The sequence below is a fragment of the Myodes glareolus genome, chromosome 8 (genome assembly GCF_982192425.1).
Source record: "Myodes glareolus chromosome 8, mMyoGla1.1, whole genome shotgun sequence".
Taxonomy (NCBI): Eukaryota; Metazoa; Chordata; class Mammalia; order Rodentia; family Cricetidae; genus Myodes; species Myodes glareolus.
This window is the reverse complement of record NC_142033.1, coordinates 43,438,040-43,458,361: the sequence shown is the minus strand read 5'-3', so window position 1 is coordinate 43,458,361 and position 20,322 is coordinate 43,438,040. Positions and strand designations below refer to the sequence as shown.

The 20,322-nt window shown below is 45.0% G+C and overlaps 1 protein-coding gene across 1 annotated transcript in view; it reads right to left on the bottom strand.

The window, feature by feature from the left end:
- Positions 1-20,322, bottom strand: part of Rell1 (RELT like 1) — a 65,424-nt gene that overhangs the window by 4,307 nt on the left and 40,795 nt on the right. The window contains exons 4-6 of the mRNA XM_048414936.3: positions 20,138-20,195; positions 17,788-18,024; positions 15,586-15,724 (exon numbers count right to left, since the gene is read on the bottom strand). Coding sequence (XP_048270893.3) covers positions 15,589-15,724; positions 17,788-18,024; positions 20,138-20,195 — 431 coding nt within the window. The 3' untranslated portion in view covers positions 15,586-15,588. The remainder of the gene's footprint in view (positions 1-15,585; positions 15,725-17,787; positions 18,025-20,137; positions 20,196-20,322) is intronic.

Below are 20,322 nucleotides of genomic sequence, written 5' to 3'. Positions count from 1 at the left end.
GAGGGTAACTCATGTTTATAATTACAGCAGTTAAAAAGCTGAGGCAGGAGGATTGCCAAATTCGAGGTCAACCTGGGCTACAGAGATCTTGTCTCAGAGGGGGAAAAAAAAGAAAAAGAAAAATCATTCCAACCCAGAATTTGTCACTTAAGGAACTGTATAGTAGATTCCTCTGACCTCCAAGGGTGGGCCAACAAGAGTTAAGAGCCAGAGCCTAGATTCAAACCTAGATCCTTAGTCCAAGCTGCTGAAGATGCACAGTACTCGCATCTCCAGCAGGGTCCTGACACTCAGTGTTTATCATGGCGCCCAGCAGTCAGATCAGCATCATGTCCTTTGCCGTCCAGTTCCCTGCTCTAAACCGTCTTGGTAGCATTCAACAGCTGCCTCCACAGTTGATTAAAACTGCCCTGTGCAGAACAAGGATGTGGGAAATCCAAGCTGCTGCTTAGGGATCACAGAGAGACTACACAGAAAAGGGAAGATACCTCTACAAAAGCCATGCAGTCTGATCTTTGCTCACTGAACGGCCGCTTTGAGTTTCCAGGTAAGTACCTGTCTCATCAGGATGACAATTTAGAGGGAAGGAAAGCATCACACACTCAACAGATGTGTCTGGTCTCTGGCCCCGAAGCCACATGTGGCTCCATCCAAGGACAGCTACGGATGGTTCAATATCAAATCATAAACCTCCTTAAACATCAACATTTTGTCTTGTTCTGGGTAACTCAGTTGTGCCATTTTCATTTACAAACTGTGTCAACAACACCATCAATGACAAAAGACTGGACACGCCTGGTATAGCTTGCAAATGTCCAACCGTGGGGGACATGAGGAACCTAAAAAGTGGAGATTGCATTCGGTGTGTTTTAACAACACCAAATTCTTTCCATATTTTATCTGGAGGGACTGGATCCTTATTGACAATCAAACCCACTCTAAACTGGCACGTCTTTACCACTATAAATGAAAGAAAAGGTTAAGGGGTGCCTTCCACATTGTTTAACGGAGCCTCATGTGGCTGGAGGAGCCCAACAGGAATGGACACAGGAAGGACACATGTGCACTGTAGTTTAGAAGCTGCCTCTCTCTTTGGGGGAAATGTGATGACAGACTTAGACAAAAGGATGCTCAAACCTGGAAGAGATTAAGCAAGACGTTGCTGCATTGAAAACAAGTCAGCAATCCCAAGAATAACCACTTCCCTCACAAAACAAGGCTGGTGGGAAGAACGGAGGACTCCACTCTGAAGACTCCCCGGAAGTGAAGGAAAGGTCACCAACTCCTCTGAAGCTTGTAGCTTATATAGATATCTTAGCTACCAAGATGAGAGCATAATGCCAGTATTGAAGGGAAGGCATAGCTCACCTAATTAAGCCCCATTGATGAAAGGTTAAATTCTCTCTAATGGCTGGACATAAAGGAAGCTAAGAGGAAACAGCTTCCAACCGTGTCTTCACACCCCTGCACGCTATCTATAGTTGAGATTGTTTGGTCAGAGTCCGCCTTTAAATTCCTGCCATTTCTAGATCACTGCCAAAGATCTCTATCAGTGAAGTGCCTTGTGTGATTACCTCCAGTTCCCTTCAACCTCTGAACCGGCGGTCATGTAAACTGGTTGACAGCCAGACACAGCGACACAAAATCCCAACACTAGGGACTACTCAGAGTCAGGAGGATTGCTACAAATTCAAAGCCAGTCTGGACTATAGAATAAGAATGTCTCAATAAAAACAAAAAACATAAAATGGAACAAACAAAACCCATAAGCTTGACTGGGATGTCTCATTCTCTATAATAATTCATCCAGATGAATTATTCATTCAGTGTCCGCCTGGACCTCAGAAGACTCTTATGTGAGTTACATGGGCAGGCTCACGTTCACATCGTCTGTTAACAGAAAGGCAAAACTGAAGCCTTTTAAATTTCATTATCAATAAAGTTGGGCTCTGTGTGTGTGTGTCTCTGTGTGTGTGTGTGTGTGTGTGTGTGTGTGTGTGTGTGTGTGTGTTTCTATCTGTCTCTGTCTCTCTCTGTCTCTCTCTCTCCCCCTCTCTCAGACAGGGTCTCGCTGTGTGGCCCTGGCTGGCCTGGAACTCACTATGTAAACCAGGTTGGCTTCAGAATCGCAGAGATTCATCTGCTTCTGCCTTCTAAGTACTGTCATATATCGTCATGCCCAGACTAAATAGGGCATTTGTCATGTTTACTGATCACGGTATCTTCAGTAACACACAACACTCATATTTTGATGAGTGGTTTAAATAGTTAAAACCTTAACTTTTAAATACCAATAATGAGCAAGTGTTTCCATATTTGGATCAGTTCATGGTGAAAAACTAAAAAGCATTTATAGATTTTTTTTTTTCCATTCAAAATTGAAAGTAAGACAATCAAACAAACAAAACCTGACATGGACATCAGTGAATATTCCTGCAAATTCTATTGCCTTCTTTTCTGAACAATGTCCATGAGAAACCAGGCCTTCACAGAGCCTCGGCTTCTGGGAAGTCAGCAGGCTGCTCTAAACTGGGTTATACGCCAGTATCAACTCCTGTACTTAGCAGCATAGAGTTAATTCAAGTGATGAGAATTGGACACTTAAGATTTACCAGCCTTGAGGAACGTGAAACTCTGGAGGAACTTATACTACATGAAATGCCACTGATGTCCAGCGTGGCTCTGGACCTGGAGGAATGAAGACTGAACAGCTCACCTCTGACCTCAGACTCCACTGAGCTACCCTTAGGCTCCCCAAGGTCTGTCTTTAGGGCCCCTAGAGTCCCTAAGCCTGCAATGCTCCAGAGTTTAGGATGAACAGAGCAGATATTATAGCCCCTCTTTTCTACGTCTTGCCAAGGGACTGTCAGGGCTAAAGGGAAGGACAGATGAGCTCTCTCTGTGGTAATTCATGGTCAGCTACTGGGAAGGGCCTAACACAGGCCTAACCAGGAGATGGCTTGCTTTGTGGACAACAAAACAAAAAACCACTGGTCTCTCAGATCCTCTGACCCAAACAACACTAGTCAATGTGTCTGGGATCTTCCGTGAACAGAACCAAACAGTAGAAGAAAGGCTTAGGAAGAGTGCTGAAAAGGAGAAGCCCAAACTCGAAGATGAAGGCCGAAATTACTGGAAAGATCTATCTCTCTCTAACAGTGAAAGGCACCTAGGAAGTATGAGCACAGTCACGGCTCTGTCGAAGTGAAGGGTAAAGACTGGCTCCTCACCTGGGGGCAGAGGGGAAGCTCAACACCTGGGACCACAGAGCCATCAGCTTCCACAGAAGCCAACTGCCAGGGAGCATACGGGCTCTTAGCTGGGCAAAAGGAGGGAGGGAGCTCCATCCGCAGACACGCTGCCCAAGCATGCACATGCTGAAGGGCCACACAGACACTCAGAACTACAGTCCCAGGACGAGGATGATTCAGGGCTACTGATGAAGATGGAAGGAAGGCTTTTGTTTGTTTTTAAGACGTTTTCCTTCTAATCCTGTAGCTTGGTCTACTGCTTGACTACTTTACCATGGGTATGCTTACTATTTACAATTTCTATTGCTTAGAAAATGACTGAATCTGTAGACCAGAGAGCCTAGCATAGCCATCATCAGAGAGGCTTCATCCAGCAACTGATGAAGGCGGATACAGAGACCCACAACCAAATGTTATGCAGAGCTTGGAGAATTCTGTGGAAGGGGGGAGAAAGGATTATAGGAACCAGAGGAGTAAAGGACACCACAAGGAAACTCACAGAATCAACTAACCTGGGCTCACAGAGATGGACCCGACAATCAGGAGGCTTGCATGGGACCGACTTCAGCCCTATGCATATATGTTATGGTTGTGTAACTTGGTCTTCTTGTGGAGCTACTAACAGTGGGAACAGGGGCAGTCTCTGACTCTTTCACCTGTTTTGGGGACCCTTTTCCTCCTACTGGGTTTCCTTGTCCAGCCTTAATATGAGGGGATGTGCCCAGTCTTACTGCAGCATGATGTGCCATGTGTGGCTGAAATGCCTGGTGTGCCTGCCGTTTTCTGAAGGGAAACAGAGGAGGAGTGGATGGGGGGAGGATGGGGAGGAGGAGAGGAGGATGGGAAAATGCAGTTGGGATATAATATAAAAAGAAGAAACAACAAAAAGTGACTTTTATGATTTTTTAAAAATGTTGCAAGATCCCCGGCAGCAGTAGGCAGCAGAAATGCTGTAGGTCCCAAATGGTGGTAGCGGGCCATGTGGCGGCAGACAGCGGGCCCTGGGAGCAGCCAGTCACAGGCAGAGACGGCTGCACGTCCCCGAGCGGTGGCTGGACCTAGGCAGGGAGACACATGGCGGGTGAGCAGGAGACAGAGACATGGATAGACAGGACATGCAGAGTGATGCTGAATATTTATTCAGGGGGTTATGGAGGGGGAAGGGAGAAGGGACAGAGAGAGAGAAAGAGAGAGAGAGAGAGAGAGAGAGAGAGAAGAGGGGAAGTAGAGAAGTGGGGAGAGAGGCAGAAGCAAAGCTGCCTCTCCAAGAGGAAGACAGAAAAGAGAGTGAGTTCAAGCCGGAAGTTGAAGATCAGCCTGCCTCAGTGGATGGGGGAGGGAGTGGGCGTGACTTGTCTCTTAAAGAGACAGAAAACCATTACAGTGACTGCATCTTAAATGCTTATAATCTGCATTAGAGACAGCTAAGGGACTGAGTCATCAGAGCCACATGTGGCCTCCTATCATCATGCCTTAAATAAAACAGTGGGAACCAGTTGTCCAGTCTCTCAACTCTGAACCCAATGGACTAACACATGAAGGGAGTGAAATTGACTACAAAGCCAGAACCGAACTCCAGGAGCAGAACGGCATGTGTAGTCTTCCACACTGCTGCTCCTATGATCCAGCCCAGCACAGAGCCTGGCACCATGCAAGGGCTCAACAGACTCTTCTGAAAGAAAAAACTGCCTGAGTTGAACTGTGTCAGCGATGCTGATCCTTTGAGATCTCAAGGTCTGTGACCTCTTTGTCCTGGGGCGAGGACTGAGTCAGGTGATCACACAAACCAACACCCACTTTGTCCAGGCAGAAATTAAATTAACATTAATTTAAAAGTTAATGACATCAGACGACTCTATGGGGGACCATAGATGATTTGGATGAGAACAGCCCCCACAGACTCATATGTTTGAATACATGGTTCCCGGTACAAAGAACTATGGGAAAAACTAAGATGTATGGCCTCACTTCTCTCTTTTCCTCCCTTCCTCCCTCCCCCTCTCTGCTTCATGTTTGTGGATGGGGGCTGTAAGCTCTTTAGCGCCACGCCTGCTGCCCATGGTCATGGACTCGAACCCTCTGACCTGTAAAATTGTTCTTCTGTAAGTTGTCTTGATCACTGTGTTTCATCACAGTAACTAAGACACTGCCCCATATTCAAAGCCAGAAGTCTGAAATGCTCACTACGGTGAGGTCATAGGCATAATTCTGTCCTCTCCTTTGCAAGGAGAGCAGCATTCCCTCACATTCCACGGCCACTGAGCACATGAGCTCCAGAGTGGAGATTTCTTCCCACCCGAAGATATAGAAAAAGTAAGTCCTAAGCCTGGCTCCCAATCTGCAAAACAGGGGTGGCAGTATTTCTCACAACCCCCCAGATCACCCTGCTGTCTCAGGCTTCCCTGGACTGTTTGTCCTTCTGACTAGTCCCTGTATATCCTCCACAGAGTGGGCCTGGACAGACTCTGCCTCCCAACTCCTCACGCACAACCATGGTCGCACCTCCCCACAGAGCACGCCAGGCACCACACAAGAGACAGCCTTATCCTGGAAAGCAAACCAGGTGGCCTTATCCAAGCAGTTTCCTTTCATAATGTGTGTCCAATGACCCATAAGGCCAGTCAACTAAACTAAAGGTCTTTATTCTACCTGAAACTTCTTTATTTAATAAATAAATAAACAAACAAACAAACGCCTTTTCCACAAAAACTTTAGAAGCTAGCAACAAGCTACGGGTTGCAGCTGGCACTTCCCACCATCTTTCTCTGTGGAATCTGAATGAATGAATGAATAAAATAAGTAAATATGTCAGTAGGAAAAACAATGCCAAGAATGTAAGGCGGGACAAGAAGCTTTGAAGACCGCCCCCCAAGTATTCTACCAGGCATTTGGCAGCCAAGCTGAAGGGGAAGAAAGCTGGCCTCCCTCACTGAGATAGGTCAGCTGAAGGTCAGGAATGCTGACCTGTGATTGGTTGGATGCTTGGGAAAGCAGACTCTCCCCAAAAGAACAGTGCACACCCAGTCAAAAGAGCCTGGGTCAGCAAAGCCCTCCCATCCTCTCCTTCTTGGTTTTGATTCCCTACAAGGCGTGGCGATTTCTAAGGCCTCCTCAGCACAGACAAAATTGGCTCAAATTCCTGAGGGACTTGTCTACATCTGGGTGTCCTGAGTCCAAAGTTGTTTTGTTCTTAAGAAGTAAAAGAGGATCTTTTACTCAAGAAGCAGGTAATAAACGACAAAGGCCACTGGGAACGCCAGGACAGGTTCTGACAGTGCTGACTAGTAATACTAACGATGCCAAGGACTGATTTAAGAACTACACATAATGCTGCCAGTTAAGACTAAAAACCACCTTCCTTCATGAGGAGAACACTGAGGCTTGAGAAGGTTAGGGACGCCTGTAATCCCAGCACCCTGGCCATAGAAGCAAAAGATTAAGATTAATAAGGCCAGCCTTAGCTACACAGAAGTTTGAGGCTAGCCTGGGCTACACATTTGAAGTTAGCCTGGGTTATGAGAATGACACAGTTGTGTGAGTATGGTGATGCACACCTGCAATCCCAGCTCCACAGAGGCTGAGGTGGGGGTGGGGGACGGGGTCACTGGGATTTCAATATACAGCATGGGCTATATAGTAAGCACCGGGACTGCAGCCAGGACTGCAGAGCAAGACCAGTTAAGTGACACAGTTTAAAGTAAATATATACAGGTTAAAATCCAGCTGTGAATCATCAAAGTAAATAACTAAAAATAGAGTACTTCTAATAATAATAATAACAATAACAACAATAATAAAAAGGAGGTCTCTCCAGGGGTGAGAGGGGGACAGAGGTGGGGTGGGAGTAGTCAAATACATCATATACATGTGAAGATCTCAGAGAACAAGCTCAATAAAAATAGAAATGCCTCACAATTTACTTACCTTAATTTTAAAATTCTACTGTAAAACTACCTGAGGAAAACAGAGGAACAAACCACCATAACATGGTCTAGGTAGGGACCTCAAGAATCATACTCGAGGAAGCAAGAACAGACAAACGAAGTTATATTATATAACACTGAAGCTTCCACAGAGCAAGAGAACAGCAGAGTGAAGACGCAATTTACAGGGGAGGAAAATGCTTTCTATATCTAAGTAGATAGATAGACAGACAGACAGACAGATAGATATGTGTATATACATATATATATATGTATATATATACACACACGTATGCATATATGTGTGTGTGTATGACAGGTAGATAATATGCAGAATCTATAAATCCCAACAACTCAACAGCAAAAATTCAAAATAAAAGAAAACAACCTCAGTTCAATTTTAAAATAGGATGAAAGTTGCAAAGCAGTTAAAATTAAAAATGTGTGAAATGTTGTGCAACTTTCCACGTCGGTGTTTTCAGTAAGTGCAATCAGAGAGAACGCACCTCAGAGACATGCACCAGAGAATGTGAGCTGCAACACCATTTTTATAAAAAGCCAGAGCCAGTGACAATGAAGACAAGGCTGTGGCATCTGGAGACTGAAAGCAATTCGATTTATTTAACTTTCAAGAACAAAAGCTTATTCTTCTAAGGGAAAAATCAAAACACATTTTCTGTGGAAAAAAAAAAAAAAAACATTTTGACGGCAATGCCAAAATAAACCAGGCAGAATGTAAGTCAGAACGAGCTACAAAAACGAGTTCAAGCCACAGGGGCAGGGAGGGGACAAGCAGGAGAGGACAAACAGACTTTGTTTTTAAAAGAGAGAAGGAGAGAAGGAAGAAGGAATCCTACTCTACAGGATGTGTTCTATCTAGAACACGCCACGGTCTCTCAGTAGCTAGAAGGGTCAGCTCAAGGACCTCCATGGACACCAAGAGCTGTGGGTGTCCAGTCCCCTGGATAAGAAGGCATAGGATTTGCATGCCAGCCGCACATGCCCTCCTGTAGATTCTAGACCAGTTCTGGGTTACTTACCATACCAAATGCAAGTAAAGGCTATGTAAATGGCTATCGTGCGGCGTTCTTTAGGGATCACGGAAAGAGAGGCACACATGTGCAGTACAGACAAGACTTCGAGACAGACAGCGTTGGCTACTGGATCCAACAATGCAGAATCTGTGGCTATGGGAAACTGACTTCACCAAGCACAGATTCTGTTAAAAACAAGAATGAAGTGGGGGGGGGGGCGGTTAGTGAGCAGGGAGGAAGAATCCTGTAAGTGAATGTATGGTAAATTACGGTACTGCACTAAAACAGCTGGGAAAATCCAAAACACCTTGGAGGAAAAAACCACAACTTCAAAGACTAATTCAACTATATAAAACTAGGTCAGTCTTTTACTGCTTTACCAGCTATGTTTTCTTCCCCAAGAGAGGATCTCACTGCTTAGTCCCGGCAGGACTAGAGCATACTATGTAGTGTTCTGGTTCTGTGTAGCGTTCTGGTTCTATGGAGCGTTCTGGTTCTGTGTAGCATTCTGGTTCTACGGAGTGTTCTGGTTCTGTGTAGTGTTCTGGTTTTATGGAGTGTTCAGGTTCTGTGTAGTGTTCTGGGTCTGTGTAGTGTTCTGGGTCTGTGTAGTGTTCTGGGTCTGTGTAGTGTTCTGGGTCTGTGTGGTGTTCTGGGTCTGTGTGGTGTTCTGGGTCTGTGTGGTGTTCTGAGTCTGTGTGGTGTTCTGGGTCTGTGTGGTGTTCTGGGTCTGTGTGGTGTTCTGGGTCTGTGTAGTGTTCTGGGTCTGTGTGGTGTTCTGGGTCTGTGTGGTGTTCTGGGTCTGTGTGGTGTTCTGGGTCTGTGTAGTGTTCTGGGTCTGTGTAGTGTTCTGGGTCTGTGTGGTGTTCTGGGTCTGTGTGGTGTTCTGGGTCTGTGTGGTGTTCTGGGTCTGTGTAGTGTTCTGGGTCTGTGTAGTGTTCTGGGTCTGTGTAGTGTTGTTCTGGTTCTATGGAGTATTCTAGTTCTGCCTGCCTCTGCCTCCCGAGTGCTAGGAATAAAGATGTCTTTATCATTACATCCAGCTGTTGCTACATTTTATGGCAAATCTTCTCATTCAGTCCACAACCAGAAATTTTAGCAAAAATGAAAACTTTCAGGTTTTCTTAGTTGAAAAGTCAAGACCAATTAACTGTCTCAAGCATACCTTCTTCAGAAACATAGGAAAATTTTAACGAATATCTAATATTTTAAATACTAATGACTATTGCTCATGTCTTTTTCTTAGTCCATATTCTGCATAAATGAGCACGGACACAACCTACCCGTTTTTCTTGGACCAGGTTAACATCTGTGACAACTGAAGTCTGGCTACCTGGGTCCATCCTGAACCCCACCAATTCCAAATGAGTTGTTTTAACCATGTGCTAAAGATTTGATTCTGCAGAGTGTAAATACTTAGCTATTGTTCTCTCTGCTTTTGAATTTTTTAATTTCTACAATAAAAATGTTTTCTTTTAATTTCAAAATTAATTATAGTGAATTGGAGTGTCAGAGAATATGTTCCCTTCTTAAGACCACGAGGTGAATTTCACTGACTTGGACAGTACACCACATTTGGACAGTGGAAGCTACCCTCCTCTGAGAGCCAGCTCCATCCCAGACACTCTCTTGGCACTTGCTTTGAATCAATGCATTAATATCTTTATTTCATATAAAAAGGAGGTATGAGCAGTTAAGAACTATTTATTTCCAAATGGACTCATGATGGAGCCTTCTGGTAGAACCCAATTGTGTAATCCTGACAGATGTCCGTGTACATTGTAGAGAACATCAAACTGTAGATTGGTCACCTGTGGTCAGGGCTTCAGGTAATAAGATGATGTTGTGAAGTCTGATACAGACAGAACTGGGGCCACGAAACCCAGCTGAGCAATCTTAATTCCTTTAGCCTTTCTAAATCGTGGTGTGGCTGTGACCAGGGCGGAGTGTTGCAAGAGGACAGCATTGCAGTTAGTTCCTGCCTCCACTGGGCTGTGCTTCTAAGGCCATCAACTGCTGCTGGGGGTGAGGGGATGGGGGGAGTCACATACACGCTGTCAGTGTGACCCCACATTCTCGCTGGGCTTTCATCACCTTAGCCTTTAATAGCAGGCTTGTCCCGTCCCAGACAGCGAACTGTAATCAGCTTCTCCGATTTACCCAGCTCACTCAGCAGTCCAGTCTAACATCAGAGGTCCCACCACCTCTGCTCAGTACCGCTCTCCGGATGATGGCCATGTCCTACGTCTACAAAGCCCAACAGGGCAGACTCCAGCCTTGACGGCTACTGATCATTTGAAATATGACTGATACAAAATCTAAATGTTTACTCTGAATTAATTTACACGTAAGTAGCTGTGGTTCTTTGAAAGAAAATGGCCCCCAAAGGGAGTGGCACTATTAGGTGGTGTGGCCTTGCTGGAGGAAGTGTGTCACTGTGGGGGAGGGTTCTGCAGTCTCTTTTGCTCAAGCTTCCCTCAGTGTGACTGCCAGTTGACTTCCTGTTGTCTGCACTCTCAGCTCCGGCACCATGCCTGTCTGCATGCTCCCGTGTGTCCCACCATGATGATAAAGGACTGAACCTCTAAAATTATAAGGGAGCCACCTCAATTAAATGTATTCTTTCTAAGAGTTGCCATGGTCATGGTGTCTCTTCACAGCAATAGAAACCCAAACTAAGACAGTAGCCTGCCTGACTACAAGCTACTCTAACAGACAAAGTTCTAGAATGATCTATAGTAACATTCCCTCAGCCAGGGCCTAGGGTCTAGGCTTCCTCCCCAGGAGCACCTAAGGCTGACTGATCTGGCCCACCGTTCTATCTTACAGTCAGAGACCTGGGTATGAAGCTTGGATCTTCTCTCTGGCGACATGACCACTGATACTTAATCTATGCACCTGTGTACCAGTTTCTTCATCTGGGTGATGATGTGCACCCCGTTAGGAAATGTTTATGATGACGACATGCTGGATATCAGCACTATGTCCAGAAAACCAGAATACCACGTCAACTCCATCCCCTGCCGCGAGCCATTTCATTACCCTCTTTCCCTAGTTTCCTCTCAGCTGAGAAGTCAAACTTTTTGCCTTGCGTTTCCTCTTTAAAGAAAATTCCTAAGCCAGGTAAGGTGGGTCACACCAGTAATTACAGTAGGAGGCTCAGAAGGGACTGTTGTGAATTCAAGGCCAGCCCAGGCTATATGGTAAATTCCAGGCCAGCATGAATATAGTTAAGAGACTGTACCTCAAAAACAAACAACAACAAAACAAACCAAAACCAAAACCGATCATCAAAAAAGTCCCCGTTTAGCTCCTCAAATAAAGGGCCAGATCTCTCCCAACACAAGCTGACATGAGCTAAAGAGGAGCCAGATCTCTCCCAACACAAGCCTACATGAACTACAGAGGAGCCAGATCTCTCCCAACACAAGCCTACATGAACTACAGAGGAGCCAGATCTCTCCCAACACAAGCCTACATGAACTACAGAGGAGCCAGATCTCTCCCAACACAAGCCGACATGAGCTAAAGAGGAGCCAGTACCTCTGTGCTAGAGAGTTAGGGAGCACAGCTCCTCCAGATGGCTTCCAGAATGTCTTTAGCCTTTGAATCTGCAGACTATTAGAGAAGCTTCAACCAAAATGCCCTGCATCCCTCCATTTACCCACTAAATGTGAATTAACTAGGACACCAGAAGCAGTGTCTAGAATGCCCAGCACGCCAGGCCCTGGGCTTCACTGCTACTTCAGAGAACTCTCAGGGTCACCCCAAGGCAGGCAGTGACTTCTCCATGTGCCATGAGACACAGAAGGCTGCCATGCCTGGCCCAAGCCTATGTTAGAGTAGCAAAGAGAGATCTGAATCTGGCAGCCAGATCCCGGACTCCAGTTCAGCTCCACCACCTCGCTGTCCTGTCGAGGACGTGCCTGACCTCATCTGCCCTCACTTCCTTTACATGCACCAACCCTTCCATCCTCAAGTTCAGGCCTTGCCCTTTTACATATAATAAGCATAAAGACAACAAATGCTCCTCAGCCAGAAAGGAAGGAGTTGGATGAAAGCTAAGCCAACAGGAAGTCATTACAGGGAAATGGCTGATTTTAGAGCTCTTAAAACTTCTAAACAAAGAAGAGAAGTGGTCACCCGGAGTTCTGAGTGCTTCAGGATAGCTGGTGTGAAGAGAATTGCTGTCAGGTAGGGGGACATGACACCTCGGATATTACTGCAGGGTAATATTACAACTGGGTATTCTCTTTGTTACAATAATTGAGGGAGACCTGTTTTCCAATTCAAAACATTAGCATGCTTGCTCAATCTTTCTCAAAACAGTTTACTTACACATGGTAAGAATGCACAACCTTTGCCCTGTATCTTTTGCTTGTTTTTCTGACATAGGGTCTCACTGGCCAATATCAAAGTCACAATCCTCCTGCCTCAGCCTCCCAAGTGCTATAATGGTCCTATACTACCATTCCAACCTGGGTTTTGTTTATTTTTTCCTTTTATACAGAAAGTTTAATAAGCTCCCAAACCTTAAAAGCTTATGTGTTGTACTTTCTAAAATTCTTGATTCTAGCCTGTTTGAATGCAAAGATGTTGCAGTGACATTATGGACTTCTTGCCTTGAGGTGATGCACTTCGCAGCATGCTGTGTGATTCCTGGCTCACCAGTCTCCCCCACCCTGCAATGTTCCAAGTTTCTTTACAAGGGGCCCTGGTGAGACAAGTAATTGTGAGGACTTGGTACCCACAGTCACACCAGTTTCAGGGAAGCCCTCTTATTATATATATAAGAAGAACAATTATTATTATATATAGATAAATATATCTTATATATATATAAGAACAAGCGGCCTCTCTTCCAACAAATTGGCACCAATGTGGCAAACTAAAATCCACTTAAAAATTAGAGAGCTTAAATCTAGACACAAAAATGCAGACTTCTCGTTGTTTGGTGGCCTGCCGAATCTCCTTTAAGAGAGGTTTTCCTGACTCAGCTGTTGAAAAAAAAAAAGCTACACCATTTTAAAATGCCAGCTTTCTGGGCCCTGCCAGTGTGAACTCTGACTCTTTCAGGCAGGAAGTGTAGCTACAGAGCATTTGGATGAGGTTTGTGAGAGCAGACTTCTGCAGGTTGCTTAATGGTGACATGGACTGGCTGTGTGCCTGAGAATGGGGCAGTGTGCGTGGCTCAGAGGCACAAGCGGCTCTGCCATGCTTGATTGGGCAGGGCAAGCAGGAAGTACCATATTTAAAATAGTAACGGAAGCTTAAGTTTTAAAAAGTGCTTAGTATTTTAAAAAGCTTTACAAAAGAATTACAGATATGCAATAAAGACAAATTGAGATGAGTCATAGTGTTGGATAAATGTATATAGGTTTGAAAGAGAGAATAGAGAGCCATAAAATAAAGTTAATGTTTCTTTTTTTAAAAAAAAAGGAGGGGGGGAAAGTCTTTAAAGAAAGAATAAAGATAGTCATAGATTAAAAGAAGTAAAGAAAAATAAGCCACATAAAAATGGAAAATTCACAGACAATCTGGATTATGTATATTACTGTGTTTTCTTTTAATTTTTTGACAGTGAAGGAGCTAAGTACAGAGAGACATTTCATTGTATGGGCTGCTAAGCTAAACAAGCATGTATATTATAAAGATATCATGACTTCAAAATTTGGGTCTAAGGATATGTTGCTTTGGAAAAGAGGTTCTTCTCTTGTTTCCACAGAGGATGAGAACTTATGGATTGCTTCCAGACTGGTATGGTTTGATGGAACAAGTCCCCCTGAAAGGTCACCTTGAACACCCTCAAAAAATTATTTTGCCCAACTTCTGACTGAGATGAGCCTAGCACACAGAATACACCATGAAAGACCTGATTAACAGTGCCACCAAACCCAGGAAGCAGTATGGACAGAACTACATCCATATTCTTTTACATTTAAAGGGAAATATACTATAGAGATGAATAACTTGCATTGGTATGTATCTTGCTTTATTGATACAAATTTAAGGTCAATTTTGTTATATGTATATGTATTTCTGACCTGATTAAGGTAATGTATTTGTGTAGCTCATTTAAATATGTAATGTATAATTAAAAAATACAAGTTAATAGATACTCATCTATAATAGTCAAGCTTGTAGCCACGTTAGATTTTCTAGATGTATAGAGATATATTTTAGATAGGTAATCTTCAAATCTTTCAGAGACCTTCAGAATATGGCATTTAAAATGTTTTAATAACTTAGAAGTTTTCATGACAATGAGACACATCTGCTCCTGGCAGCACAAGCTACTTCAAGAGGAAGATGGGCCTCGAAGAGACTCCTTATGAGTTGGTTAGCCATTTGGGCAAGAAATTGCTCTTGCCTGGACTGCTTAACTGGACATGCAGGACCACAGAGAAATGATTGCCGAGCTTGCCTAAAGGTGAGAAGATCCTTCGGGGATTCTGCTTCATGAAGAGTCTGTGAGACATTCTACAGGATATAGAAGAAAGTGATTGGCAAACTGCCAATAAAGCATTATCTGTCTTTGAAATTTCCTGCTTCATGGAAAAGTCTGCTGGATACTATGGGCCTGTAGGCTGAAGACGGATGCCCCAATGGTACAGAAAAAATCTGGGTGACTGTCCAGGCAGTGAGATATCTCTGTCAATTCTAGAGTTTTGGAAGTTGCTCACAATGCACTTACTGTTTACTTAGGTAATATTATAGCCTTCTGGAGTCTTTGATGGACTTGAAGAATAGATAGTAATAATATAGTTTTCCTTGGTTATGATAAAAGATAATGTGATATGAATATTATAACTGTAACTTTTGCTTGATAACTGTTTTGTTATATGTAATTTTACTATGTTAAAGTTAAAGCCTGCCTTTTTGTTTAAACAGAAAAGGGGAAATGGTGTAGGAAGTCCTTTTGTCTATGTGTTGCTTTTATTGGTTAATGAATAAAGAAACTGCCTTGGCCTGTTAATAGGGCAGTACTTAGGTAGGTAGGGAAAACTGGACTGAATGCTGGGAGAAGGAAGGCAGAGAGAGAAAAGCCATGGAGCTGCTGGAGACAGACATGCTGAAACTTTGCTGGTAGACCACAACCTTGTGGTGATGAACAGATTAATAGAAATGAGTTAAATTAATATGTAAAAGTTAGCCAAGAAGAAGCTAGAGCTAGTGGGCCAAACGGTGATTTAATTAATAGTTTCTGTGTGATTATTTCAGAGCTGAGCAGCCAGGAATGACCAAGGAGCCTCTCCCCTTGTAACAATTCCCCTCCCAAATGTCATTCCTCTGTGGCCACAGACCCCAGAAGGGCTCACCATGCCCCCTCCCTACTCCCCCACACTCCAGCCCCAATGTCCCAAACCCACAGCTCACCTTCTACTCCGTGCCGCTTCGGTCCCTCTTCACAGGTGTCACAGGCACATCCCCGTTGACACTCTCAGTCCCACTGACAGACATCAAACTTCTCCGCTCCTTCTGGTTTGCCTTGTGTTCCACTTTTGTAACTCTAAACCTAGGGAGGGAAAGGGGAGATGCAGTGGGGCTTTGCTTTTCCATTAAACAAGGATTATAACTTAAAAAAAAAAATCACTTGCGTGGAGGACACCAAATATACAGCCTAAAGGGAGAACAGCAACAAAACACCTGCCGGCCAAGAGGGGCACACTCTCCCACAGACGCCTGTGCAGCCACCTCTGATAGTTCACGGAGCATGGGAAGCACATTAGAAAACACTTAGCTTGCGAGCTGTGGTTTCCCAAAGTGACATGGGTATTAACCACAGAACCCTGGGGAACAGGAAAAGCGGCTTACAGCACAGATGAACATAACCAAGATGGTCACTGCATAACCACTCCCAGCAGACACACACCTGCCAGGCAGAGGAGCCCAGCGGTGGCTTCACTAAGTTGCTTCTGCTTTTCAAAGCCAAATTTGGGTTACCTTTCACTCAAGATTGAAGAAGACAAAGAAGTTAAAGAAGAGAATTTCATGGAGAAAAGTTGGGGCAATCTACTCTATGTGTTTTTCTAGAATGGTACTGTCAAATCCCCAGTTTCCAATAACAACATTTATATAGTTATGGTCCTAATCACCTTTAAAATGATCTAAAATAAAAATTTCCTTCTTTGTGTAACATGAGATCACCAGCCACCAAGAGGAGGCGTCTGGGAAGTAGAGACTCTGCCCTGTCAAACTGAGTCTTAAGCAAACACGCTGAAAACCAGCTTTAATGATTAAATACCCAGCATAGCCAACAGCTAAAAGGGGGATGAATTCTGAGCCCTGGAAAAAATGCATAGTGGACCTGAGCTGAGAATTTGCAGCACATTTTCAAAGAGAAGACAGAAAGTGCTTTGTCCAAAAAGCTTCAGGTTCTCGTTCACTGCATTCAAAAAAATGCCATGGCTCTGTCTCTTAGCATGAACTTTTATGATGTCTGGTCATGAGCTGGACTGCCCTGCTCTGAGTGGCAAACAGCTCTCAGCCTTGTGGTTACTGTTAACACAGGACAAGACTCAATCAATCAAAATGACAATAACAGTTTCTAAAACTGCCAATGTTCCTTGGATGTTTATGAGCCCCAAACCACTCTAAAATCTTTACCTCAGTCACCATTTTTAGCTTTGACAGAAGCCCTGAGAGGTGAGGGTGGGATTGCCATACCACTTTGTGCAGGGGGAAACTGAGGAATGCTGTAATATAACAGTCTATAAACGGGCATGCCAGGACTGGATCAGGGTACATGCAATGAGTCCAGGCATGTCTTCCTAGAGATTTGTCCTAATTTAAACTCGGCACTTACCTTGTCTGACTCCTGCACAGGTGACCTTTCTCATGTGACACATTCCCAGGTATAAGCTCTTAAACTGCACAAGTGTCCCCTACAGGCCTGCTCATGTCAAGTCACACTAAGCCGTCCATCACCTAGCAGCACTGTCACAGCACATGTGGATCACAAGGAAATTATGCTCTAAAACCGAGGCCCCCAAGACACAGCAGGGGTGACCTCAAAGAAAGCAGCCACTGCTACTGGTGTGGCTCTTTAGTGGCAGAAACTGGAAAGTTCTGGACCAAATCTGTCTTTGTCTAGTCTTGACGCACGGCAGCATGACATTTCCTGATTGCCTGGCACTTTGGTGCAGACAAGTGACCAACTGGAGGCAGTGGCATGTGAGTCAAACGGCATCTACCACCCTCAGGCTGGTTTCACTCAGAACCCCTTCACAGCTGCTACTCTCTCTACGAACCTGCAGACTCAGGAGTGGAAGGGGCTGGAGCCCTGCACAGCTGTGTAAAGAGCCACACACTGACAAGAGAAACAGAGACACTCGTTCTGGACACAGGTGAGAGTCTGGGCTCCAGCTATTACAGAGAGTAATTAATTACTCACTTTAATTAACACATGTTCTATATGAGCTATCAATAACTGTCCAGTCTGTCAGGAACATTCATGATTCAGACCAGGGCACATCTAAGAAGTCAGGTTCATGAGAACTTAGCCTCAAATAAAGAGCTAAGTATAAACCTGTAACCATAGCAACCAGGGTCCACAGAAGCAGCATCAGGTTACGTTACCTGCCGACAGAGAGGACAGTGACCTCCCCTTGTCGCCGTGGCCGGCCCTCTTTGGACTTGGTGGTGGGTCTTATGAAGTGCCATCGCTTGTGCCTACAGCGCTGGCACACGTCCCGCTCAACGACACCTCCCACGGTGTGCAGATGGTGGCCACAGACATGCTTCCCTGGGGTGCCCCCTGGTGACATGGGTCCAGGACTCACAGGTGGGCTCCCTGGAGTGCTAGGGGTCACAGGGCTAAAGGTGAGGAGGAAAAAGAGAAGGAAAAAGGTAAAAATGGCTACTTAGAAGAAATCCCAGTGAAGGCAGTTGCTCCCTGAGATGCAGGAAGGCATCCCTTCAATTGTAAGCAAACCCTTCAATTGTACTAACGAACTTTGTGAACTCGCCCTGGGCAGCAGCATTCAACTCTCATGTGACCAACCGCTCATTTCGGATGATAGCGTACAGGCTGGGGAATATGCCACTGTTTCCAAGGACGACACACAATTTGACTTCACAATATCAGATTCTTTTCCAAAACCCGCATCCTCCTTCCCATGCAATCACACTGATTTCTTACACACATGCAGTCATCTTCCTGGAATGCCAAGCAAGATGCCATGAATGTGCCAAGGGGAGAGGCACAATTATCAGGGGGCTTAAGACTGTCAGCTAACATTCAATCAGTCTATTACATCAAAGGAAAAACTTTTAGGTCAAGACATAGAAAGTGGTGCTCAAGATAGATGCAGATGTCACTGACAATAAGAAGAGCAGCCAATTGTCTTGTAAGAATGCCTTATGTGTTAATTTAATAAATTTGCATAGATCTTTACAGTGTATGCATTAATTTTCTCATCATAAAGATGAGGACATTGGAGCTCAAAGCAGTCCAATACCTTACCTAGTATAATAGCACCTAAGAGAGATCCAGACCTACAAAGTCAAATTGCAGAGCCCCCACACTCATGTCCACGGCCACAGACAATGGTGACCACCTGAGTAACCTGGAAGGCATCTGGCCAGACAAAGGAGAACTGCAGATGCAAGATGTCAGTTACATTGAGAAGACACATACGAATCCTCTGCCAGAAAGTGAGAGATCCAAACCGGGCAGGGACAAACGGACCAGGAATCAGCCCCTGCCACACCTGAGACCAATACCTAAAACCTGCAGTGTGCAGCAAGAGCCCCAAAGCCACACAGCTGCTGGCATAAACCAGCCTCTGGGCTGCAGGCAGCCAGTGGACCACCACCATCCAGCTCCTGCTCCAGCTGAGGGGAGCCAAAACAGTCCAGACAACGAGAAGTCCCCAGGTGCTCTTTAGCAATGCCCCTCAAGTTGTTCAAATACAAACACAAAGTAGGACTTCCCTGGAAGAACAATGGTAGCGTGACCTGAAGTGCTCTGTGTTCCTGATAATAATCCATGAAATTGGTTTGTAGACACTGAATCTGGAGCTCAGTAGGCTTAGTTAACTTACTTATCAATAGGCAGTCACTGCACACTGGAGGCAGGACACACCCACTCTCCAGCTCGGAACCTCTGCTTCTGCTCTTAACCACTCACTTCACTCTCTCCAGAACTACTGTTTAACACGGGAGTTCTCAACCAGGGTTGTCAGGAGCCAGGCTGATCCAAGGCTTTCTCTGAGGCCCTGATGTATGGAGAAAGAACATGGCTCCTCGTCTAAAAACAGGACTGTGCTTGTTAGAGGCAGCAAAAGTCTGGGGACAATGTCTTGGAGGAGCTTCAACTTCCTCCTGAGAGTTCAACTCTTCCCACCTAGGGGGCTACGGTTATCAGTCTGTGGAACACTTGGGATGGCCTGTGTTCCCCTGTGCAACACTGCTTTACTGGCTTTCTGCTGACTTCACCCCGGAGTATGATAGCTTTCCACTGACTGTACCCCATCTTCCCCATGAAAACTGCATAGAAGATGCCATGCTTCTTAATACACTTACTTAGCATAAGCCATCAGCTTACAAAAGAACTTCTGGTCCCCGTTTCCTGTCTCCTTTCTATTCTAATCCCTGGCTCTCGCCCTCAACACCCAGTGGTTCTTGACCCTACTCCTGCGAACTCCAGTCACAGGGCCATGGCCTCCCAAGAAATACTGACAGTGTGTGGAGACATTTAGGTCGTCACACTTTGAAGGGTAAGTAGAGCTGAGTCACCAAGTGAGCAGAGACTGGGGATTCTGTCTAACACTCCACCTTGTACCACCCATTACTCTCAGCCAAGACTTGTTTGACCTCCAATGTCAATAGCACTCAAGGCTAGAGGCCAGCTCGAGCTGAGCGGACTGTCAATGACATCAATCTGGATAAGGGAAAACTGTCTCCATCTGTAGGAAGAGAGACTCACCTTTCAATATCACCCACGCTGTTGTCAGCTACCATGGCTTTCAAAATATCTGCATTCGCTGAGGAGAAAATGAAGGACAATTAACCGAGGTGAGTGAGTAACCACAGTCACCATGTTAGGAAAGTTGTCGGTGAAAACACCTCAGGCCTTCCTCCAGTTCACAGAGGCGTTCCCAGGGCCCCGAG